The following is a 26162-nucleotide window of genomic DNA, read 5'->3' as shown; positions in this document are numbered from 1 at the left end:
CAGATAATAGCACTCACCTCAAATTCACAAGTGAACTAAAGTCCAATGTGCATGACACCTGACTTGTGTGTGTCGCACATTCTCGGTTTGTTTTGATGCCAACGTAATTTCCCGCTGGCGTGTCACAAGAAGGGAAGGTATGACGGAATTCCGGGGAGCAGCTGTTTTAATGAGGATTCATGAGATGTAAATGAATGCAAGTGGCATTCACGCCTCGAGGCAGCGGGATAACTAACCCACCATTAATCCGCCACTGGGAGAACTGTAAATGGTTTTTACGTGGGTGGGTTTCCAACTTTTTGTCTGCCGCTAGATTCTCCACTCAGAGGCCGGAGGGATGGAAAAAAAAATCACAGTTTCTTCCCTGAGCAAGAATACACCGAATGATTTTCAAATGTTTTCACCTAATTTCTTCTTGGTGATTGGCCTTTTGAAATCTAACTTGAAATAAGGAGCATATAATTTATAAATGCACCTCAAAAAGTATCCCACTGACAAATATATTTGTTAGATTCTCACTGCAGTGTTTTAAACATAACCAATGTCTGCTTCACTATCTAACAATGTGGGTGTGTTATTCAGTAAACTGGTATCAATCAACTACAAGTCTGAACATTAGAGGGCCAATCTGAGGCTCTGGTTTCAGGGAAGAGGCAGGAAAAGGAGAGTTGCCAAGAGTTATCCCATTTAAAAGCTTTACTAGCAGAAGGAACATTGCAGAGATTCAGCTGGGCCTGGTGCTGAAAAGGAACAGGAACACATTGACTTGATGTTCGTGAATTGATACTCTACCACTGATCCGCACAGACTTTCATGTCTGATATTTAGACATGGGGAACCTGGTGCACATGGGAACTTTGCTGCTTTTTGCCATAGCGCTGGCACAATTAAGACTGGTAAAAAATCAGGAGATTGAGACAGAAATCGGTAAGTTACATGTTTCACATCTAACTTTGGAGTTACATTGCTGACAACTGCCTTTTTCTAATCACAGTATGTTCTTTGATGTGTGTTGCAGGATGTCAGGAAACAATGTTTTGTTTAGAAATTTAGCAGCTGTGCACTGTTTTGCCAAAGTACTAGTTAATTGAAAGTTTCACATGATTGAAAATAGATCCAGTTAGAATGCATATTATCCCATGTGAAAGAAATAAGGGGAAGGAAAACAGATTGGAATGAACAAAACGGTTTCAAGCATGACCGTGAGATTCCAGTCAGATTCACGAGACGCCTTAGCCCTGGCTAAAAAAAACAATTGAAATCATAAGGAAATGACAATTGTGGAATAGCAGCAATGGCTTTTGGTAAAATCCAAGAATTTGCTTCAACAAAAGTTTATCAAATCTTTACACTCGTGAACATCTGAAGTTCACCACCCCAAGGCGGACACTCAGCAATGCACTTTTTTTTTCTGTCTCTGATAATGTAAAGACGGCCTCCGAGTTGCAATGGGGCTGATTAAAAGCCAGATGGCTTGTTTGCCACGTTGTATAAATGATCATATGCATTAGCTTTTGCCTTATGTTACACTGACAGCATCTGATCCAGTCCAGACTCTTACATTGATCTTGCCAGTTCCAGTGCTCTCACCCATTACTGACTGGTGAAGAAAGTCTGGCATTTAAGTACCTCACTCTATACACGCTGGATATTTTCCCCTTACAGGGAACTGTTAAGAGAGAGTTATATAATTGAACTGCCCATTTAAATATTGGTGAACTAACTTGATTTATTTTTGTATCCATTGATGTTTTGACTTTGGAATCTATATTTGATAAAATGATTTAATGCAAACTCATTTAAGTAGCACTTGAAGAGATTTTAAGGTTTTTGATGGCACAGTTACTACTTACTTGTGGAAAATATGTTGAATTCATTTGTGTGGCCAATGAGGCATCAGCAGCAAGAATAATTAGACAAATTGGTCCTCAGAAAAGCATTCAGAGGTTACTTATAACAATATGGTTTGCCAGTCGAGTTCACTTTTTCATTTATAACTGTATAAAGTTAATAACACATCAAATCATGTTGTACACATTTAAAGAATTGAGGCCTTAATGCAGCCCTGAATCTGAAAGTGTGCTTCATTGTTTGGTAATATTCTTCAAAGAGACTGGGATGTAGCATTTGCCATATCTTTAATGTGAATCATCATCCCACAGCTGGAAAAGCTGATAAAATGACTAACATGCACATTTGTGAGGCTGTTTCTGTGAGGAAATTATCATCACTTGGTTCACTGAGCACCAATGCTGTTAAAAGTAACACATGCATTTCTTAATACTCAAGTGCTTCCTAACAGTACATGTATGCGTTAAATTACTTAAAGTCCATCTGCATGTTGTTGTGCTCCTGGGGGAAACGCTTATACAATGATCCAAAATCTGTTTTCTATTCTTTTCCACCAACCAAAACCCCCGATTAATTTATTCCACTGTGATATATAGCCATAGGGAAATAGATTATAGATCACGTCATTGCAGAGTAGACTTGCCAAATAAAATCCACATCAAACATAATGTTTCTCTTATGCTTGTGCTCAGTTTTCAAGGAAGCATTAACGAGCAAAGATTAATAGAAGTCAAAAGTCACAGACCTGTAGGAAATAGAACATCAAGACCGAAATGCTGTGGGCAAGATTGGACAGAGATCTGAGTTTGATTTGCAGTTGATGCTTTCTCATTTACACAAAACAAATTGTCATTCATAAACAGACAACTGCTGGATAAGAAATGTTGTTTCATTTATAAATTAATTTAAAAAAATGTTAGCTTGGAATCAATCTTGACAGTTGGTATTCTTACAGTTTTAAATGTTATTAATCAGCAATGTGCTAATGAAGTCATAGCATTTGTGTCATGTTGGATGGAAGCTTTTACAATCTTTTTCCTCACACATTTGGCCACTGCGCCTCTCATGGTTTGGGTTTTCATAGAGGAGAGATTTTGCAATCATGATTTGTTAAAGTGACAGTCAAGAACATCTCGGGTGAATTGAATAGCCTCTGACTCTCGGCTGAATCATTCCTATTTCTAACGACAAGCCCTGAACAATGGCTGAAAAACATTGTGCAGAAAGTTTGCCTGGTTCACAACATGATGGGGCTAGCAAACTCATTCTTTTGGTGGGTCGTCCTTTTGCTTAAATCATTCAGTTTGTTTTTAATGGGGGGAAAATCATAAAGAAACTAAATGAGAAATCTATATTTCATCCATCGACTGTAGATTTCTGAATAACAGGGGTTTAGTTCAATGTTAGCTTGTATCGAGTGTGCTTTGAATGTGAGCCTTGCAAAGCGCACCGCACAATTGCAGAAGTTATGGAGCTGTTTGCAGCCCCCTACTGGTCAATTTCAATGGACAACTTGAGGAAAGGCTCGACTGTCTCCAAAGTGATCAAGATCTGGGGCGAAATTCTCCGGTATCGGCGCGATGTCCGCCGACCGGCGCCCAAAACGGCGCAAATCAGTCGGGCAGCGCGCCGCTCCAAAGGTGCGGAATCCTCCGCATCTTGGGGGGCCGAGCCCCAACCTTAAGGGGCTAGGCCCGCGCCGGACTAACTTCCGCCCCGCCAGCAGGCGGAAAAGACCTTTGGTGCCCCGCCAGCTGGCGCGGAAATGACATCTCCGGGCGGCGCATGCACGGGAGCGTTAGTGGCCGCTCACGGCATCCCCGCACATGTGCTGTGGAGGGAGTCTCTTCCGCCTCCGCCATGGTGGAGACTGTGGTGAAGGCGGAAGGAAAAGAGTGCCCCCACGGCACAGGCCCGCCCGCGGATCGGTGGGCCCCGATCGCGGGCCAGGCCACCGTGGGGGCACCCCCCCAGGGCCAAATCACCCCCCCCCCCCCCCCCCAGGACCCTGGAGACCGACCACGCCGCCTTGTCCCGCCGGTAAGGTAGGTGGATTAATCTACGCCGGCGGAACAGGCATTCTAGCAGCGGGACTTCGGCCCATCTGGGCCGGAGAATCACGGCGGGGGGGGGGGGCCCGCCAACCGGCGCGGCACGATTCCCGCCCCTGCCGAATATCTGGTGCCGGAGAATTCGGCAACTGGCGGGGGCGGGATTCACGCCAACCCCCGGCGATTCTCCGACCCGGCGGGGGGGGGGGTCGGAGAATCTCGCCCCAGGAACCATTTCAAAAGCAACCGCTACAATTTACAGCACTGGCATTTTATACAAGCTTTTTATATTCTGTCTAGTTAAGGTGATTATTATATATCCTCCTACAATTGAATTGAGCTTACACCGGGAGGAAGAAAGATGTCCAATTATTTCATTTATTTTAGCTTGAATTTAGGACTTGCTTGTCACTTCTTTAACAAAGAATAAGGACATTGGAGGATCTATTTCATCACTACTCTGATGAGAAGTTATTAAACAGAGCAGGTGAATTGACTGAAAATAATAAAAATGAATGCGTATTTTCTTGTAGATGGGAACTCCCAACTCTAAATATTATATAACAAAACCAAGGAATGTAAATATTTTTGGCAATCTTTTGCTACTTACCACTGAATATGAATTAAAAACATAAAATGCTTTTTAAATGGTAAATGGAAACAGGGGGGACTTTGTTTAGAATTAAGCTTGGGAGGGTTACATTATGTATTTGCGTGGGAAGAATACGACACATTGAAAGGATTCAGTGCTACATCACTGGTTGTTTTCAGTACAATTGAACCCTGATCACTGCAGAACTAATTTTCTGGAAAATGTTATGCTTGGATCAAGGTCCTGTTTGATAATGATTTTTCCCAAATGGAAGAAATTGGGATTGGGACTGTTCTAATTGGATTCAGCATAATTTTATCCAGATGCCATCAGAGGTAGGTTGGCTCACGTCTGAAGAGAGAGGAAGGTAGTAGTTTAAATGTACAACTTCATAACAGAAATAAAAATGACGGCAGCTGGGAACACAACTGAGATGAGTATTCTTATTTCTGCAGCTATTGTTTGCACCATCATTAGTTCATTTTCCTCCCCCAGTGCCTGAAGAAGGATAGCCAGAAGAAGTAGGCCTTAGGCCTTGTGCCCAGTCTCAGCCATGCATGAATGTAAAAAAGGAAAGGGCTCCTTGTTCCTAGATTTAAGGGTGGAGGCTATTAATGTAAGTAATGCAGCTGCAGCCATCGCAGGAGTGATTGGATATCTGTTTTGGTTTTCTACCCACAAGGCTCTTCCAGGGCATGTCTGCACACACCAGGAATGCTCTATTGGGTATGCCCAGGTTGGGTGGAGAAGGCAAAGAAGGGGAGTGCTTGGGGGTGGGGAGTGGGGAGAGGAAAGTGGGGAAGAGAGAAGGAAATCTTCTCTTTTAGTTTCTTGGTGACCTGTTTGAATGAGTATCCTCACAGAAGAGGTCAGGCAGGTAAAAATATATTTTTGTGCTTTGCTTGGACCTCTTCTGCACAGGATGTTGCCTATGATTTACACCCTTTCCTTATCCTTGCTGGGACTGTTCGTGATTGTGACCCGGTGCATTTGCCTGACTCTTGTCTGCTGGCTTGGTGCTGTGGATGGTCTGGCTGGACTGGTCTACTCAAATGAGGCCTGAGTTTTAAAATTGTTTGGGTCTTAATTTTCAGATTTCTTTATTTAAACTGATTTCAACTTCTCAATCTGCCTTGTGCTATTTGAGCTCATTTTCTAGTGACCCGACAAGGCACTCCCAGAGGCAACCTAAATAAGAAGACCCCATCAGAGACCCTCTAAATAATAAGATCCCCCAGAGACTGTTGACATAAATAGACCCCCAGAAAAGAGACCCTTATCTGGAGGCCCCCTGAAAAGATACCCCTGTCTGGAAGCTAGAGAGCAGTCCAAACAGAGGCAGTGAAAATATTATTCTTGTAATACTCGCCTGGGCAATGCACCTACTGGCTCAGACGCAGGAAGCACCATGAGTCAATTCCTGGAAAGGGAAACTGCAAGCCATTCATTCATTTCCCTTACTAGGCTGTGATTGACAGCTTCCACACCCACACAGCTGTCAGCTTTGCTTCATTCATCTTCCTTCACGGTTGAGTAACTGAAGTGCTCTAAATGCAATGTTTAGAAACATCAACCCCTTCAAATAGAGTTAAGTGCTTTCCAATCGCCTCCCATCATGCTTGAATGATTTTGAAGTGGTCAGCTGGAAATTGACAGCACTTAACTGTTCCCCGTGTAAAAGGATCAAGAACGAGAGGGCACAGATTTAAGGTGATTTGCAACTGAAGCAAATGTGATGTGAAAAAAAACTTTTGGGGTCTGGAGTGCACCTCCTGGAAGTGTAATGGCGGCAGGTTCAATTGAAGCATTCGAGAGGGCATTAGATGTAAGAAACAATGTACAGGGGTACCAGGAAAAGGCAGGGGAATGGCACTAAGCCATAATGCTCATTTGGAGAGCCAAAGGGCAAAATTGCCTCCTGCACTGTAACAAATCTGTGAAGTTGGTGATGTTGCTCAGCGAGCGTAAAAACGGTGTAGGAATTCGAAACATTCAATCATGATAGAACAGGTTGCTGTTCTGATTCTGTGGCAAATAAGGTACCTCCGTATATCAGCTCCTGTCCATGGCAATAGTGAGTGAAGGCTCAATCATGTTTGTATGACATTTTTCCCTGGGCAATAATAGAGTCATGGGGCGAAATTCTCCCGAAACGGCGCGATGTCCGCCGACTGGCGCCCAAAACGGCGCCAATCAGACGGGCATCGCGCTGCCCCAAAGGGGCCGATGGAGTCATTATTTATAATGTTGACATCTATATCCATGCCTAGCTCCAAAGGTTTGGAAATCCCTATCCCAGTGAATGGAAATTTGCTTTCCTGCGTCAGCTTAATCTCTCAAGTAGGCATCACAAGGGTCAAAGATAGAGAACGTCCCCCTCTTCCCAACAATAAACTACAATGTACTGTTGCTAAAATAGCTGACAAACATTTAAGGCAATCATATAGCAGTTGTCTGTCATTACTCTAAAAGAGGCATTAGTCTATTTCGAATGCACTAATGACTATTATTGTCCAACAGGTTTGTTTCGAATCACTAGCTTTCGGAGCTCAGCTCCTTCCTCAGGTGAATGATGAACTCAGGTGAACTGTGCTAACCACTGTGCTACCAGGCAGCACGGTCGTACAATGGTTAGCACAATTGCTTCACAGCTCCAGGGTTCCAGGTTCGATTCCCGGCTTGGGCCACTGTCTGTGCAGAGCCTGCACTTTCACCCCGTGTCTGCGTGGGTTTCCTCCCACAGTCCAAAGATGTGCAGGTTAGGTGGATTGGTTGTTCTAAATTGCCTTTAGGTTAGGTGGGGTAACTGGTTTATGGGGATAGGGTGGAGATGTGGGCTTAAAGGGGGGGTTGCTCTTGCCAAGAGCCGGTGCAAACTCGATGGGCCGAATGGCTTCCTACTGCACTGTAAATTCTATGATTCTTTGAAGGAGCTGTGCTCCGAAAGCTAGTGATTGAAAACAAACCTGTTGGACTTTAACTTGGTGTTGTAAGACTTCTTATTGTGCCCACCCCAGTCCAACGCCGGCACCTCCACATCATGGGCGTCATTCTCCGACCCCCCGCCGGGTTGGAGAATCGCCGGGGGCTGCCGTGAATCCCGCCCCCGCCGGTTGCCGAAGTATCCAGTACCGGATATTCGGCGGGTGCGGGAATCGGGCCGCGCCAGTTGGCGGGCCCCCCAGCTGGATTATCCGGTCCGGATGGGCCGAAGTCCCGCCGATAAATTGCCTGTCCCGCCGGCGTGGATTAAACCACCTTTTGAACGGCGGGACAAGGCGGCGTGGGCGGGCTCCGGGGTCCTGGGGGGGGGCGCGGGGCGATCTGACCCCGGGGGGTGCCCCCATGGTGGCCTGGCCCACGATCAGGGCCCACTGATCCGCGGGCGGGCCTGTGCCATGGGGGCACTCTTTCCCTTCCGCCTCCGCCACGGTCTCCACCATGGCGGAGGCGGAAGAGACTCCCTCCACTGCGCATGCGCGGGAAACTTTCAGCTGACGCTCCCGCGCATGCGCCACCCCGACATGTCATTTCTGCGCCAGCTGGCGGGCAACAAAGGCCGTTTCCGCCAGCTGGCGGGGCGGAAATTCCTCCGGCGTCGGCCTAGCCCCTCAATGTTGGGGCTCGGCCTGTTCTCCCTGTTGATCTACAAATGGATATTCATTTCCTACTATTCAAATTCCATCTCGGGCAGCACGGTAGCACAGTGGTTAGCACCGTTGTTTCACAGCTCCAGGCACCCAGATACGACTCCTGTCTGTGCGGAGTCTGCACGTTTTCCGCATGCCTGCATGGATTTTCTCCGGGTGCTCCGGTTTCCTCCCACAGTCCAAAGATGTGCAGGTTAGATGGATTGGCCATGCTAAATTACCCCGTAGTGCCCAAAGCGGCTGGGTGGGGTTGCTGGTTTGCAGGGATAGGGTGGAGCCGTGGGCTTGGGTAGGGTGCTCTTTCCAGGGACCGGTGCAGACTCGATGGGCTGAATGGTCTCCTTCTGCACTGTAAATCTATTATTCTATGAAACACATGCCAGTTGCTAACTGAGTTGTTGAATGAGTTGGACAGTGGTACATGGGTAAATGTACCCTGCCTGCCTTTGGCAGTTCTACCATTGGGTCACTTGCTCTCTTTCACTCTCACTGCTTCTTCTTTCCTGCTTCCAGATCTGGGGACTGTAAAATTAGACCGCAACATGCAATGGTCTTTCTGCTCATCATTATTTCTTCACTGTTCTGCACATGCAAAGGGATTCCCTTACATGTAGGTACCAGAAAACTTTGTTTCAGAATCTTTGATCAGTACTTGTTCCACACAAATCAACTAGTGCAGAGCATTCCACATTCCTTTCCTTTTCATGTGGTTATCTAGTATCTCAACTGCTCACCACCCTACATTCCTTCCACCCGCTGGGCCAATGGGCAATTGTCAGCTTGTTGCGCATTTTTCTACTCTATGTCCCACTGAATCTCAGACTTGAACTTTGAACTCCCTCCTATTGGGTGGAATCTTCCAGTCCTGCCAGCAGTGGGAAGATTAGTGGGCAGGGGAACTTAGTTTGACCTCAAAAATTAGTTTCCTGTCAGCGAGATAAACCTTTCACCTCTATGACTCTATTGGGCCAAATGCGGGCAATTGGGGCTAGCTTAGTGGTAAGAACTGTGCGGAATGGACAAGTTGGGCCGAAGGGCCTGTTTCCATGCTGTAAGCCTTTATGACTTCAGGAATTAAGTTCTTGGGACTTTAAAGATGAGTTAAAGGCAGACCAAGCTTCCCAACGAACAGTGTGGGAAGCCTTTTTGCACACATTATCAGGTCATGCTCCATTCCGTATGATTCATCCAATGCCAGTGCCTATGTATTTACATTGTGTATTTATATATGTTCTATGTTTTTTCATGTATGGAACGATCTGTCTGGACTGTACGCAGAACAATACTTTTCACTGTACCTCGGTACACATGACAATAAATCAAATCCAAGTCGTGAATGCTCATTAAAAAGCCACATTGCTGGAAATATGTTTTCTCGCCAAATTAAGTTGACCACCAGCGAGAAAAGAAAAGATTTGTTTCTATGACTCCCCATAAGTGGCGTGCAACTAGCAAGTTAGACTTCTTCCATGATTTATGGTGAGTTGTGCTGCATTGTACTTTTCGGGAGTGTCTGTTTTGTCAGACTATGCTTGAGACCGGGTGGTGGCATTGCAAGTTGTGTGGAGTTGACCAATGGAAGGGAGTAAGGGTTAGCGGGGAAGGATGTAGCAGTGGCCAGGCAAAGGTCGAAGCAATCATACAGACTGCTAAATATGATGCCTGTACCTTCAGTCCCATGAGGTAACTGCAGGAATAGCGAGTTCCTGTCTGCCTCCTCTGCACACATCACCAAGCTCCTTGCAGATGGATTAGTAATGAAATGAACAGTGCAAGATCGCAAGTGACAACCGCTCTGCCGCCTGACGGAAATCACTCCCACTGACCTTAGACTTTAGAACGGAAGATTCCAGCCATTGTCCCTGTTCTGTTTTCCCACTATTACCAGTCATATATATTCTAATACAATAGCAAAATACTCTGGATGCTGGAAATATGAAATCAAAACAGAAAATATTGGGAACTTCTAGGGGGTCAGGCAGCATCTGGAACTTATCCAGTTCTGATGACATGTCATCAACCTGTAACATTAACAGTTTCTCTCTCCTCAGCTGCTGCTCGACCCCCTGAGTATTTAGAACTTCAATCTTGCGATGTAAAAAGTGTCTTTGTAACTTGAGATTTCCTCATGTCCATCTGTGTGTGATATCTTGGCTGCCAATCCAAATCTAAGCCCATCATTTTTGCTCCTTTTAAAAAAAAATTATCATAAAACCTTCCTATAATTCTCTCTCTGAACCTCTCTGCCTTAAGATGCTCCTTAAAATCGATCTTTTTGACCAAGCCAGTCCTCATAGCTCGTACATCACTCAGTACCAAACAATATTTTATGATGTCCCTGTGAAGCGCTTTTAATGTTTTATTTGTTCTCGCAATTATTTGGATTTTTCTCTGATTGATGACAACAATGGCGGAGATTTTGAGCCCATGTTAGTCATCAGGGTAAATGGTGACGTGGGCCCAAAATCGCGCGAGAGCTGGGGAACAAATTCTCAACAGCAAGATCTCGTTTTCCGATTTTCCACACCCCTCACTTGTGATGTAATGAGATTCTTGCCCCTTCCTTTGAATGAATTCTAAAAAATTAAAATATGATTGAAGGCTTCCCTGCAATATGTTCCCCCTCAATGAATATTCATACCTTGCCAACATGGCATCACATAGGTAAGGTTCACAACAGGTTTATATTAAACTGAAGCAGTGGAGCTGGACTTACACTGGGTGCAAAGGTAATCACGGCGCTCATGGAGAGAGGGGCCCTGGCACAGCCCCTGGTATCCTGGCATTGTCTTTTTAAAAAAAATTTAGAGTACTCAATTATTTTTTTTCCAATTAACGGTCAATTTAGCGTGGCCAATCCACCTAACCTGCACATCTTTTGGGTTGTGGGGTTGAAACCCACGCAAACATGGGGAGAATGTGCAAACTCCACACGGACAGTGACACAGGGCCGGGATGCGAACCCGGGTCCTCAGTGCCATAGTCCCAGTGCTAACCACTGCGCCACGTGCCGCCCAGTATCCTGGCATTATCAAACCGGCACTGCCAACCTGGCACTGCCAGAGCCAAGCCCCCTGGGGCGCCCCATTGCAGGGGGTTGTGGCAGCATGCCCTGATTCTTTTTAGGAGTGGGATGATCCCCAATCCTTGTGTGATGGGGGAATGGTTGCCCTGATGCTTGTGGGAGGAATACCCATGTCCATGGGGAGGTAGTGGGCGGGGGAGGCGTTATTTTTATCGTAGATTGGGGCATCCTTTAAAGATGCCGCCCTGATCTCTATGGAGCCTGCGTTGCTGGCTCCATCAGGCCCTGTCCCGCCAGAATGATGGTGGAAGCCACGCCCTCAGATTCTCTGAACGCTGAGTGCCAGAGAATCTGGAGATAAAGCTCGGCTGTTGGAGAGCGACACTACGGTTTTCAATCTGAAACAGATAACTATGGGTTGAAAGCAAACTACTGCGGACTGGAATCCGAAACCAAAGAGAAAATGCTGGAAACTCTCAGCAAGTCTGGCAGCATCTGTAGGCAGAGAAAAGAGCTAACATTTCGAGTCCAGATGACCCTTTGTCAAAACTATGGGTTGATTCTGCTCATCATTATTGTTATTGCTTTCACTCACAGGCTGGATTATTTGGCAAATCAAATAGGATTTGTATGTCCATAGAATTTCATCAAAGAAACACCTTGCAGGGATCACCGCTGATAAACCTATAATTGTGAAGGATCAGGACATAAGAACAGAAGAGTAGGCTATTTGGCACCTTGTGCCTACTCCACAATTCACAAGATTATCGCTGATCTGCTATATGCTAACTCCACTTTTCTGCCGAATCCTAGTATCCCTTCATGCTCTGATCTCAATGATGGCACATCTAGATTAGACAATTCCAAAGGTTTACAATCCCTGAATGAAGACTTTTCTCCTCACTTCAGTCCTAAACGACCTACGATTTATCCTGAGACTCTGAATCCTGGCTCTAGACTCTGCAGTCAGGGAAATAGCCTCTTGGCATCTACTCAATCACATCCTTTAAGAATTTTAAATATCTCAATGAGATCACAGATTCTTCTTCTTGCCTCCAGAGAGTATCAGCTCATACTGCTCCATCTCTCCTCACATCTCAAAATTCTCACCTGGTGAATCAATCTGGTGAACATCCATTCTACAGCAAGTTTATCCCTCCTCAGGTAAGGAGACCAAAATTGCACAAAGTTCATTTTCTCTACAGGTTTATACCTTTTTAAGTTTGAAACTGCAGCCCCAGGGTTAATATCAGTCTGTAAAGTGTAAAACAGAGATGAATGGCAGCTTGCTACTAATGTGCTTACATTGGAGGTCATGAAATTACTTCCTGCATTGGAGATGACATAAAGTTGCTATTCCTGCAGCTCATTTCATATGAGCCTGGCTTCTGTAAGAGGTCTCCTCTCATCCATTCCCACCTTTTAATGTCTCATTTCAGTCAGAAGAATAATTATCTCACTCCCCAAGAAGTTCGATGCTATCTCCTTAACAATTCCTTTTGGAGACACGTCTTGAATATTTAGCCTATTGGCTCAGCTTATGTTCTTGTATAGGCTTAAGAGCAATTCAGCATTACAACCCAAAATGTTCCCTCCTTCCATGTATTTTCCAGATCTTTCTGACATTCTCAACATTTGCCAGCAGTTCACAAATCTTTTACCTCTCCCAGCAATATTAAAATGAGCCGAACCCACGATTGTTACTGGGGTCAGTACTCTGGCAATTGAGAAGGCGGAAACCTTGCCTACTGCGTTTCTGGCATCTAAATCCACAGTTTTAGGGCTGTATTTAGGTATTTGACCAACAAGGATTGACAGACTTGATCTCATTATTGCGATAATACAATAGTTTTTGCATCACAAAGGGAAAGTGCAGTTGATCAATAGTATTTATTTAAAGCTTGGGAATGGAGTGCCAATCATGGGTTAAAGTGGGGCCGTGGTGTGCGTCTGAAGAAGGTAGGCTAGACCTAGTAGCTAAGTAGAAAGACACTTAGCAGCTTTATCCAGGAGTCTTTGCCTCCCTTTATTCTTGCTTCATTTGTTATATGGTTAAGTATAATAATGCACTTTATCTTTAATGAGAAAGAAGACAGACATCACAACAAAGAGGGGGGAGGTCCGAAAACAATTTCAAATTTATTAAACTATTGACAAACAGAATATTCTCCAAAATGTTCTGAAACCTGCACTGCTCTTGGCCCAACCATCTTCAGCTGCTTCATCAACGATCTCTCTTCCATCATAAGGTCAGAAGTGGGGATGTTTGTGGATGACTACACAATGTTCAGCACCATTCACGTCTCCCCAGATGATGAAGCAGTCCATGTCTAAATGCAGCAAAACCTGGACAATATCCAGGCTTGGGCTGACAAGTGGCAAGAGGATCTAACCACCACCCCTTGACATTCAATGGCATCACCATCGCTGAATCCCCCTTAATCAATATCCTGGATGTTACCATTGAACAGAAACCGAACTGGACTAGCCATATTAATACTGTGGCCCGTAGAGCAGGTCAAAGGCTAGGAATCCTACAGCGAGTAACACACCTCCTGACCCCCCAAAGCCTATCCACCATCTGCAAGGCACAAGTCAGGAGTGTAATAGAATACTCTCCACTTGCCTGGATGAGTGCAACTCCAACAACACTCAAGATCGACACAATCCAGGACAAAGCAGCCCGCTTGATTACTCCCTCTTCCACAAACATTCAAACTCTCCACCACCGACGAACAGTAGCAGCCTTGTATATCATCTACAAGATGCACAGCAGGAACTATCCAAGGTTCCTTAGACATAGCACCTTCCAAACCCACAACCACTAGCATCTGGAAGGACAAGAGTTGCAGGTACCTGGGAACCTCACCACCTGGAGGTTCCCCTCCAAGTTACTCACCACCCTGACTTGGAAATATATCGCCATTCCTTCACTGTCGCTGGGACAAAATCCCAGAACTCCCTAAAAGAACAGTGGATGTACCTACACCTCAAAGACTGCAACGGTTCAGGAAGGCAGCTCACCACCACCTTTGGAAGGGCAACTAGGGATGGTCAATAAATGCTGGCCTAACCAGCGATGCCCACATCCCGTAAATCAATTAAAAAAAAAAACTTATGTTCTGATTCCCAACTTGTAAGTGTACGGTTATTTTTTTTAAATGCTGTTGCTCCTTCATACAATGCAAGCTGGGGAGGATGACATAATTTTTTTGCAGCTTGAGTTATGTTATAAAACTTTCCAGTGAATTTTGGCTTGGAAACAAAACATTTAGTGTTTATAGGATCTAAAATTCTCTGGAACGTTTCATAATACATCTGCAGAACCAACTGGCTACAATGTGATCCCAGTGAGCATTGTATGCAGGTTACATGTAGGCCTCAATATTGGCTCTGAGGCTGAGAGGAAGTGGGCAACTGTCTTGAGGTCGGGAAGTCCTTTAATATCGCCTAATGTAAGAGCAGGCTCTGATTAATTGTCCTTGTCTCCATTTTCCAGCCACAGTCAGACAGACTGAGAGCAGACAGTGTGATCAGAAAGATCACTGATGGAGGAGTTTGGATTTTTTGTTTTGGCGAGGATGAGGATTTGAGGAGGAGTGGAGTGATTGGAAGGGCCAGGGGGAGATTGGAGGTCACAACATGGTAGTGAGTAAGGGAGGGAGTGGTTAACTAAGGAAAGGGAGTGAGGGAAAGTGGGACATAATGGGCGGGGTTCTCTGATCCTGAGGCATTTCTCGATGGCGTCAACATGCCCTCAGGATCAGCGATTCTGAACCTTCGAGGGGGCCAGCACGGCACTGGAGCGGCCCACGCTGCTCCAGCTGCTGATATCGGCGTCAGATGGGTGCCGTGGGTCTGCGCATGCGCAATGCGACCAGCGCGATTGCGCGCAGGCGCGGTGGCTCCCTTCTCCGCCCTGGACCCAGCGCAACATGGCGTAGAGCTACAGGGGCTGACGCGGAATGAAAGAGGCCCCTAGCCCGAGAGGCCGGCCTGCTGATCGGTAGGCCCCGATCGTGGGCCAGGCTACAGTGGAGGCACCCCCCCCAGGGTCGTACCCCTCCTCCACCACCCCCCCCCCCCCCACCCCAACCAGGCCGCCTCCAGATGGATGCACGCCGAGGTCTCGCCGGATAAGATCACACATGGACGGCGCCGGCGGGACTTGGATTTTTTGTACGGCCGCTCGGCCCATCCCGGGCGGAGAATTACCGGGAGGGGCAGTATAGAGTGGCCCCCGACCTGCGCTGCGCCGACCGCACTGGCACCAATGGCGCCGGTTCTCCGGAAACTGGAGAATCGGCAGACCGGGGAGGCGTCACGCGATTCGCGCCCGGTCCGGCGATTCTCCGGCCCAGCCTGGGCTGAGAGAATCCTGCCCAATGGCTCAGGAATTGGGTGCCAACCTTGGGTTAGAGTGTGTGGGGCTGAAGAAGGTAGGCTGAACCTAGTAGCTAAGCAGAAAGATACTTCTCAGCTTTATCCAGCAGTCCTCCCTCCTTTTAGTGGCTGTATTTTCCGAGGTCTGGGCAACCCAGTCAGTGAGATTTAAACCTAAAATGGAGATTAAATCTGAGGCATGCAGCCTCATTATAATCAGGTAACTGACCAACCTGCCTCTTGTTCCTGGCTTGTTGGAACCGGGTGAATTCAAGGTGGCCTGGAGATCGGATTTGAGAATTTGAACATTTTTATATACCCCCATTTTTGGGGGTTAAAATATCCCAGTAGTATGCTTTCTTCAATAAAATACTGTTTATGAAACTTGGCAAATCTAACATTTACCATCAAACTGTTTGATTGATTGATAAAATTATTTCCAATGAAATAAGTAATACAATTGAAACATGATTTAACAGTGACATGCTGGCTTTAGTTTTTGATAAGCTATTTTATGTGCATAAAAGCATGAACTAATCACATTTAATCTATTTTTGTATCTCTGTTGTAGTTTTTCTTATTCTTAGTATAGAAATGAGGCATTTATGTTTTTCAAAGAGTCATTCTATAACACTATAAAGTGTTGTTTTGTCTCCTGCACTGGCTGAGGGAGTAGAATAGCAGTATGATTGCTCAGGTGATATGGAAAGATTTTTCAGAAGCAGGAATATTATGAAATTTATATTTGACTAACTTTACATTCAGAAGGAACTACACTCATTTTTATTGACACCTCATTGTGTCAGTTTCCTCTCTTTTGCTTGAATATCTTTGGTGGGATTCTCCGTTCCGCCGCGCCACATTTCTGCTTCACCCCGCCGCCGGGATTCTTCGTTATGCCGGCCGGTTAATGGGGTTTCCCATTGTGGGGCAGCCCCACGCCGTTGGGAAAAACCCAGGCTGCCAGCAAAACGGGGCAGCCCGCCGGCGGAGAATCCCGCCCCTTATATTTGTTTACTATTTGCAGAGTAAGGCCTGGATCTTTATTACAATAGAGAGCCCCTCCACCATTGTGAAAATGGCCAAAATCCAGAAGTCCCGGCCTCGAACATGGCACCTACCATTTTTGCAGGGCAGGAATAGGACTGGGTTGGGGTGTGCATGCATGCTTGACAGGGGCATAAAATGACAGCTGCCTCCGGTTATGGCTGAGTTTCAATATTCAGGAGTGGAAAATGCAACGTGTACAGATTAGATGGGGTAGGAATTTTACAGAGTCCTTTGGAGAGATGGTACTCTCTTTGCATACAGTTGCAGAATACATTTGGCAGAGGTCAGGTGTTCTTTGGAGGTGGTAAGGTACCCTTTGGGATTGTTAAACTGGACATGAGTGTGCATAAAATGTATATAAATCAGTTGGAACTGTCAATAGAGCTGTCAAGAGGAACTGTCAAAAATGTGAAAAGTGGCTGTAAAAAACAAATGTTTAGCTGTCATGGCATTTAAAATTTCAGCCTTTTTTTAAAAAAAAAAGAACTGTCCAGTGTTTTTAAAAAAATGAGTGCTATTTAACTCTGACTGATGACATCAACCTGAGGGTCATCATTATTGTATTTGTGCTGCATGAATGATTTTGCAATCCTCCATTATCTCAGCAGGATGCTTGTCATTTCACAGTTTGATTGACAGCTCCAAGTCATTGTAGACTCTTTGAAGTGGGACCATGAATTACAATACTTATTTTTTATCAGGAATTAAGCACTTGAAGGAAATGTTTATTCCTATATGGTTGAAGAAGTGTAAATCTAGTGATTGGGTTTTTCTGAATATTAGTGCTTTTTAAAAATAAAGTCTGCAATAGACACTTTGAATGCATACCGGCCTCCCCGAACAGGCACCGGAATGTGGCGACTAGGGGCTTTTCACAGTAACTTAATTGAAGCCTACTTGTGACAATAAGCAATTATTATTATTATTAAATGTATTTGATTTCCAGCTTCGAACCCTGGCAGTGACCCTTCAGTCTTGCAGCGCCAGGCTGACACTTGAGTGAACAGCACAAATGTTCTACTTTAATTCAAACATTCTTAAATGTGTTATGTTTTTCAGGCAAATGATCTTATCTCATTTCAGGCATGTGCCCTAATATTGAAATGGTGCACTCTTCTAACAAAACTAGGCTTTTGACAAATACTGTCCATTTGACATTAAGTTATGTAATGAGCCTTTTTCTTGAAAACTACTCATTATTAGTTTCTAAATCATATTGTAACCTTTAGCCAGTACATCGGTTTTATTTTGGTATGAATTTATTCTGAAGTGAATTGATTTTTCAATCTTGGCCACGATTCTCCATTGCAAGTCTTTCACAGTATGACTGCTAAGGAGGACAGAAAATTTGACACGCTGTTCGCTGGTGGTGGGGTTCTCTGCTCCCATTACTGTCAATGGAATTTTCCATGGAAACCATCCAACGCCACAGGAAACCCACGGCCGGAGGTACACTGCCGGCAGTACCAGAGAATCCTGCCCCTTATCTCCTTGGCTTAATCTATTTCGAACCATTACACAATGAACTCCCTCTTTAACCTTCTTTATGTTTTGTTAATAATAATAATCTTTATTGTCACAAGTAGGCTTACATTAACACTGTAATGAAGTTACCATGAAAAGCCCCCAGTCGCCACATTCTGGCGCCTGTTTGGGTACAAGGAGGGAGAATTCACAATGTCCAAATTACCTAACAGCACATCTTTCGGGACTTGTGGGAGCACCCAGAGGAAACCCACGCAGACACAGGGAGAATGTGCAGACTCCACACAGACAGTGACCCAAACTGGGAATCAAACCTGGGATTGTGGCGCTGTGAAGCAATAATGCTAATCACTGTGCCATCATGCCGTTTAAATTACCAAAGAATCATAGCTTAAATATTTTCCCTGATTAACCTTGTTAATAAATGTGTTATTTGATAAAGTAAATTGGCATTTAAGATGAAACCATTGGAAAACCGATGGAATCATCTTTTGTTCGCCTCAGAAATCATACCATTTGATTTTTGAATCTTTTCATGGGTAAAAACAACAGATATTTGAAGGGATTATGTTCCAAAAGCATTGATGAGGCCAACAGGGCTCAGTGATATTTATATGTAAACTGAACAGAAACATCTGGTGCCTGCACATGTACAGTTATATGCAAAAATCCAGAAGTTGCTGTCTGAATTATACTGTTCCTCCAAAGGCAGCGCGAAAATGGCATCTTGCCACCTGACTCACTATCGAATAGCGTGAAGTTATTACATTTAACTCATTGATCCAGACTAAACTTGCCAAAATAATGGGGCTTGTCAAATTTAATCCAGATATACCCTGTTAATTGTACGGTAAGTATTAATTATGGCTAAACAACCTCTTTTACTGAACATACACTTTTACAAACATGGAGTCTCATTCCTTCAGTATTTAGTTATTGCTGGGGATGACATTATTTTCAACTGTTTTTAATTTTTTCTTTCTGTCTCATTTGTCTCTTTCTGTCTTAGTCCAATCTTTCATTCCTTGGACTGAAATCTCCCATGCCACGTCGGACTGGAGGTAGGATGGTAATGATAATGGCATCAGCAGCATACATGCTGGTCTTTCCCCTCCATCCCTAATTCTGATTACTTCCCTGACGATGGGGAGAGCATAGGTGTGGGAAGGGAAAGAAAAAATGTCACCCATCTTGTCAATTGGGGATGAGAAGCAGGATTCCCCGCTGGCGGGCTGCTCCGTTTTGCCGGCAGCCTGGGGCTTTCCCGACGGCGTGGGGATGCCCCACAATGGGAAACCTCATTGACCGGCTGGCGTAATGGAGAATCCCGCTGGCGGGGTGAGGCAGAAATGTGGAGCGGCAGGCTGGAGCATCCCGCCGGAGGTTTTTAGGGAGCTTAAAAGCTTGTCCTCTTACTTCCTGAGACTTCCCTGGGGTTGAGTGTCTGTTATGAGCTCTCTGAAGCTGTCCCTCTGCAGCCTGACAGGCACAGGTGTGGCATTTTTAAATTTTAGTGTTTAAGGCGGGAACAGGAAGTTCGACCCGCGGACTTCTGGGAAGACCCTCACCAATAAATTCTGGTGGAGAGGAAACCCGAGACACTACATGTGTAGTGTCTCCCACCTGCCCTCCTCCTCTAACCTAATAATAAAACCCATTGGTGTGAGGTAAGTACCATATTTTATTATTATTATTATTTTTAAAAAAAAATTAATTTAGTTGTTAGCCAGATCTTGGTAGAAAGTTAGAGGGATGGCAGGGAAGGGAGTGCAATGTTCCTCCTGCAGGATGTTTGAGGTGAGGGATGCCGTTCGTGTCCCTGCTGATTTTACCTGCAGGAAGTGCTGCCATCTCCAGGTCCTCCAAGACCGAGTTAGGGAACTGGAGCTGGAGTTGGAAGAACTTCGGATCATTCGGGAGGCAGAGGGGGTCATAGATAGCAGCTTCAGGGAATTAGTTACACCAAAGATTGGAGATAGATGGGTAACTGTAAGAGGAACTGGGAAGAAGCAGTCAGTGCAGGGATCCCCTGCGGTCGTTCCCCTGAGAAACAAGTATACCGCTTTGGATACTTGTGGGGGGGGCACTTACCAGAGGTAAGCCATGGGGTATGGGCCTCTGGCACGGAGTCTGTCCCTGTTGCTCAGAAGGGAAGGGGGGAGAGGAGCAGAGCATTAGTAATTGGGGACTCGATAGTCAGGGGCACAGATAGGAGATTTTGTGGGAGCGTGAGAGACTCACGTTTGGTATGTTGCCTCCCAGGTGCAAGGGTACGTGATGTCTCGGATCGTGTTTTCCGGGTCCTTAGGGGGGAGGGGGAGCAGCCCCAAGTCGTGGTCCACATTGGCACTAACGACATAGGTAGGAAAGGGGACAAGGATGTCAGGCAGGCTTTCAGGGAGCTAGGATGGAAGCTCAGAACTAGAACAAACAGAGTTGTTATCTCTGGGTTGTTGCCCGTGCCACGTGATAGTGAGATGAGGAATAGGGAGAGAGAGCAATTAAACACGTGGCTACAGGGATGGTGCAGGCGGGAGGGATTCAGATTTCTGGATAACTGGGGCTCTTTCTGGGGAAGGTGGGACCTCTACAGACAGGATGGTCTACATCTGAACCTGAGGGGCACAAATATCCTGGGAGGGAGATTTGTTAGTGCTCTTTGGGGGGGTTTAAACTAATGCAGCAGGGGCATGGGAACCTGGATTGTAGTTTTAGGGTAAGGGAGAATGAGAGTATAGAGGTCAGGAGCACAGATTTGACGTCGCAGGAGGGGGCCAGTGTTCAGGTAGGTGGTTTGAAGTGTGTCTACTTCAAAGCCAGGAGTATACGAAATAAGGTAGGGGAACTGGCAGCATGGGTTGGTACCTGGGACTTCGATGTTGTGGCCATTTCGGAGACATGGATAGAGCAGGGACAGGAATGGATGTTGCAGGTTCCGGGGTTTAGGTGTTTTAGTAAGCTCAGAGAAGGAGGCAAAAGAGGGGGAGGTGTGGCGCTGCTAGTCAAGAGCAGTATTACGGTGGCGGAGAGGATGCTAGATGGGGACTCATCTTCCGAGGTAGTATGGGCTGAGGTTAGAAACATGAAAGGAGAGGTCACACTGTTGGGAGTCTTCTATAGGCCTCCAAATAGTTCTAGGGATGTAGAGGAAAGGATGGCGAGGATGATCCTGGATAAGAGCGAAAGTAACAGGGTAGTTCTTATGGGAGACTTTAACTTTCCAAATATTGACTGGAAAAGATATAGTTCGAGTACATTAGATGGGTTGTTTTTTGTACAGTGTGTGCAGGAGGGTTTCCTGACACAATATGTTGACAGGCCAACAAGAGGCGAGGCCATGTTGGATTTGGTTTTGGGTAATGAACCAGGCCTGGTGTTGGATTTGGAGGTAGGAGAGCACTTTGGGGACAGTGACCACAATTCGGTGACGTTTACGTTAATGATGGAAAGGGATAAGTATACACCGCAGGGCAAGAGTTATAGCTGGGGAAAGAGCAATTATGATGCCATTAGACGTGACTTGGGGGGGATAAGGTGGAGAAGTAGGCTGCAAGTGTTGGGCACACTGGATAAGTGGAGCTTGTTCAAGGATCAGCTACTGCGTTTTCTTGATAAGTATGTACCGGTCAGGCAGGGAAGAAGGCGTCGAGCGAGGGAACCGTGGTTTACCAAAGAAGTGGAATCTCTTGTTAAGAGGAAGAAGGAGGCCTATGTGAAGATGAGGTGTGAAGTTTCAGTTGGGGCGATGGATAGTTACAAGGTAGCGAGGAAGGATCTAAAGAGAGAGCTAAGACGAGCAAGGAGGGGACATGAGAAGTATTTGGCAGGTAGGATCAAGGAAAACCCAAAAGCTTTCTATAGGTATGTCAGGAATAAGTGAATGACTAGGGAAAGAGTAGGACCAGTCAAGGACAGGGATGGGAAGTTGTGTGTGGAGTCTGAAGAGATAGGCGAGATACTCAATGAATATTTTTCGTCAGTATTCACTCAGGAAAAAGATAATGTTGTGGAGGAGAATGCTGAGACCCAGGCTAATAGAATAGATGGCATTGAGGTACGTAGGGAAGAGGTGTTGGCAATTCTGGACAGGCTGAAAATAGATAAGTCCCCGGGTCCTGATGGGATTTATCCTAGGATTCTCTGGGAGGCCAGGGAAGAGATTGCTGGGCCTTTGGCTTTGGTTTTTATGTCATCATTGGCTACAGGAATAGTGCCAGAGGACTGGAGGATAGCAAATGTGGTCCCTTTGTTCAAAAAGGGGAGCAGAGACAACCCCGGCAACTATAGACCGGTGAGCCTCACGTCTGTTGTGGGTAAAGTCTTGGAGGGGATTATAAGAGACAAGATTTATAATCATCTAGATAGGAATAATATGATCAGGGATAGTCAGCATGGCTTTGTGAAGGGTAGGTCATGCCTCACAAACCTTATTGAGTTCTTTGAGAAGGTGACTGAACAGGTAGACGAGGGTAGAGCAGTTGATGTGGTGTATATGGATTTCAGCAAAGCGTTTGATAAGGTTCCCCACGGTAGGCTATTGAAGAAAATACGGAGGCTGGGGATTGAGGGTGATTTAGAGATGTGGATCAGAAATTGGCTAGCTGAAAGAAGACAGAGGGTGGTGGTTGATGGGAAATGTTCAGAATGGAGTTCAGTTACAAGTGGAGTACCACAAGGATCTGTTCTGGGGCCGTTGCTGTTTGTCATTTTTATCAATGACCTAGAGGAAGGCGCAGAAGGGTGGGTGAGTAAATTTGCAGACGATACTAAAGTCGGTGGTGTTGTCGATAGTGTGGAAGGATGTAGCAGCTTACAGAGGGATATAGATAAGCTGCAGAGCTGGGCTGAGAGGTGGCAAATGGAGTTTAATGTAGAGAAGTGTGAGGTGATTCACTTTGGAAGGAATAACAGGAATGCGGAGTATTTGCCTAATGGTAAAGTTCTTGGAAGTGTGGATGAGCAGAGGGATCTAGGTGTCCATGTACATAGATCCCTGAAAGTTGCCACCCAGGTTGATAGGGTTGTGAAGAAGGCCTATGGAGTGTTGGCCTTTATTGGTAGAGGGATTGAGTTCCGGAGTCAGGAGGTCATGTTGCAGCTGTACAGAACTCTGGTACGGCCGCATTTGGAGTATTGCGTACAGTTCTGGTCACCGCATTATAGGAAGGACGTGGAGGCTTTGGAGCGGGTGCAGAGGAGATTTACCAGGATGTTGCCTGGTATGGAGGGAAAATCTTATGAGGAAAGGCTGATGGACTTGAGGTTGTTTTCGTTGGAGAGAAGACGGTTAAGAGGAGACTTAATAGAGGCATACAAAATGATCAGGGGGTTGGATAGGGTGGACAGTGAGAGCCTTCTCCCGCGGATGGAAATGGCTAGCACGAGGGGACATAGCCTTAAACTGAGGGGTAATAGATATAGGACAGAGGTCAGAGGTAGGTTCTTTATGCAAAGAGTAGTGAGGCCGTGGAATGCCCTACCTGCTACAGTAGTGAACTCGCCAACATTGAGGGCATTTAAAAGTTTATTGGATAAACATATGGATGATAATGGCATAGTGTAGGTTAGATGGCTTTTGTTTCGGTGCAACATCGTGGGCCGAAGGGCCTGTACTGCGCTGTATCGTTCTATGTTCTATTACTGAAACAAGTTCTGTTAGATGCAAATAAATAAAAGTTTGGACAAAAAAAGGTACTGGACAGCAAAGAAATTCCAATAAACACCCTTTTCCTACCTTATTCCAGGTCACAGCTCTCCATTCGCCATGGTCACTTTCTCAATCTTTTTAAGAACACACACAGAAGGCAGCCTGAAAAATGTCTGTCAATTCGAGCCAGAACATGGCCCACTTTCCGGGGGTCCCTCCTCTATCCCTCAACCCTGACCCCCATTGTATGGAAAACCTGACTCTAGGGCCAATAAAACCCGACCCCATGAAAATTGCGTTTCATGGCAATCTGGCTTCGGTGGGGGCGTTCACAACCCACCTCCTGCTTCCTGCCTGCACTGGGAAAATCTGCCCCCTTCTCTCTATTTTGCTATTCACAGATCCCAGGTGCCTTACGGATAGCGCTGTACATTTTTGGATGGCTGGATGAAAATTATTGGCTGTGCAAAAGCCCACAGGAAGTCTAAGGGCATGTGCAAGTTTAATGACTGGCTAGTGTTAGTCGTTCACTGCTGAGACCAAAGTCAAGTCCAATTATTATTTCTGAGCCCCGTTTAAATCTCTTCATTGATTGAACTGCATTTGTAGCCAGTTAAAGTAATAGTAATAACTAGTTGCAGTAGTTCAAAGAACAGATGTTGTACCATAAAACATTGCCAATAAGCCCAGAGTAACATGGAGACAGAGTTCTGAGAGCGCAGTATTCATGTTTGCTTGTCCACAGTGCGATCTTCCAGTTAAAAGCTGCTCCCAATTTACTGCAATAAATGATACCTTTTCCAAGCGGTTGCATGATCTTTTGAGTCTGTTGGGGGGAGGGGGCAAATTGGCAACCTTTATTTCTCTGATGGGTTTTATGTTAGCAACAGCTGTAGACAGCTTGTCAAACATTCTGAAATCACTTCCTGTTCAACAGAAAAAGGTTATGTAGGCTGGATTCTATGTTCAGGTGATGTCATCCTCGGCACACTACAGCCAAGCTGCAGGGATATTCCTGTCAGCAACAGTCACTGCCAGAGTTCAAACAGATCCATTCCACCTGAAGGCACTGCTCCAAATCTAACATACTGTCAGTAATGGAAAGTACACTGACCACCATTGGTCTCATTAAAAAAAAAAAAATGACAGTTTGTTGAACTGACACATTATCCAAGATCGTTGATGTAATATATTATGCGTCATTGAAAAATAGACATCAAAGGAGTATGATCAGCATAGTGAGGCTGAGGGTAAATGGAAAACTCAGGTCTGGTGGATTAAAACTCATCTCTGGGGAAAATTCAACATTTCACTTTTGTAATGCGTTTTAAATTCGTACGTCCAGAGGGAATTTGTGAGAACAAATCTAGTCAACAAATGCAAAGGCCTACAATTTCCAGATGTTAAGACACTGTCGGTCTTTCGTCACAAAATATATCCAGTTACATTTTGGGAGAGGGGGAAGAAAATTTCCCCTGCATTCATGGCCCAATTGATAGAAATGGAGAGGGAAAGCAGAGACATATGGAAGATAAAAGAGAGCCAAACTTTCTGAGTCAGAAATTACTAACAGATTAGAATCTGAATTTAATATTGGTACATGAACTAGACAGAAAGATGAGTTTTAACTGCAGTTAAGCATGGTGACTGTCTTGGCTGTTGTGGCTGGATGGTTGATTATCTTAGCAGCATTCATTGGTCAGAATTTTCCCATGGGTGTCAGTTGGGATACCATGCCTGCACTCATCCGGGTGCCAGCCTCCGAATTGGCTGCTTCCATATTTGTCATCCTATTAAGGATGATGAGCAGTCCTCCAGGTTGAAGGACCGATTAATGGGCCCACAGCTCTGGAGCTTCGGTAGCACCACCGGATAAGGCGTGTTGGAAACTATCCCCTCAACTTGGATACGCCCTCACTGGCCCACACAAAATACAATAAATAAAGACTCCTGAAGCCAATAGGGCCCCTCTGCAGGACCTCTCTTGGCCGTCATCGGGGACTTTCCTCCACGTAGTCCTGTCATGGGGCATGGAGCCTCTAGTTCGTGCATTGCCAGACCATGCCTCCAATCAGCTGGTAGCCTCTGCACTTGGCGCAGGGGGGTGCTCTGTTGGCGGAAGAGTGCCATAAAATTGCCCTTAGCTGGAACCTTCATTACCCTGATTGGCTGCCCACCTCTGACGTAGGGTGGGTGATGCTATGCTGAAGTAGACATTTTGTGCTGGGATGATAGTGGGTGATAGGAGGTGGTTGTGATAGAGCAGGAGCCCTGCGGCCAATGGTCATCACCACTGGACATGACTAGTGAGAGTACAATTTAAGCTAATAATATTCCTTTGATTCCTATTTGTTCCTCGTTGTTTGTGCTCCTCCAGGAACACTTTAGTTTGTCTCTTGTTTAGAGACATTATGGAAACTTGATGCCT

At 45.5% G+C, this 26162-nt stretch overlaps 1 protein-coding gene across 1 annotated transcript in view; it reads left to right on the top strand.

The window, feature by feature from the left end:
- Positions 1–687: 687 nt before the first annotated feature.
- col5a2b (collagen, type V, alpha 2b) overlaps positions 688–26162 on the top strand; it is a 338815-nt gene continuing 313340 nt past the window's right edge. The window contains exon 1 of the mRNA XM_072477992.1: positions 688–927. Coding sequence (XP_072334093.1) covers positions 831–927 — 97 coding nt within the window. The 5' untranslated portion in view covers positions 688–830. The remainder of the gene's footprint in view (positions 928–26162) is intronic.

The sequence above is a fragment of the Scyliorhinus torazame genome, chromosome 2, assembly GCF_047496885.1.
Source record: "Scyliorhinus torazame isolate Kashiwa2021f chromosome 2, sScyTor2.1, whole genome shotgun sequence".
Taxonomy (NCBI): domain Eukaryota; kingdom Metazoa; phylum Chordata; class Chondrichthyes; order Carcharhiniformes; family Scyliorhinidae; genus Scyliorhinus; species Scyliorhinus torazame.
This window is presented reverse-complemented; position numbering and strand designations above follow the sequence as displayed.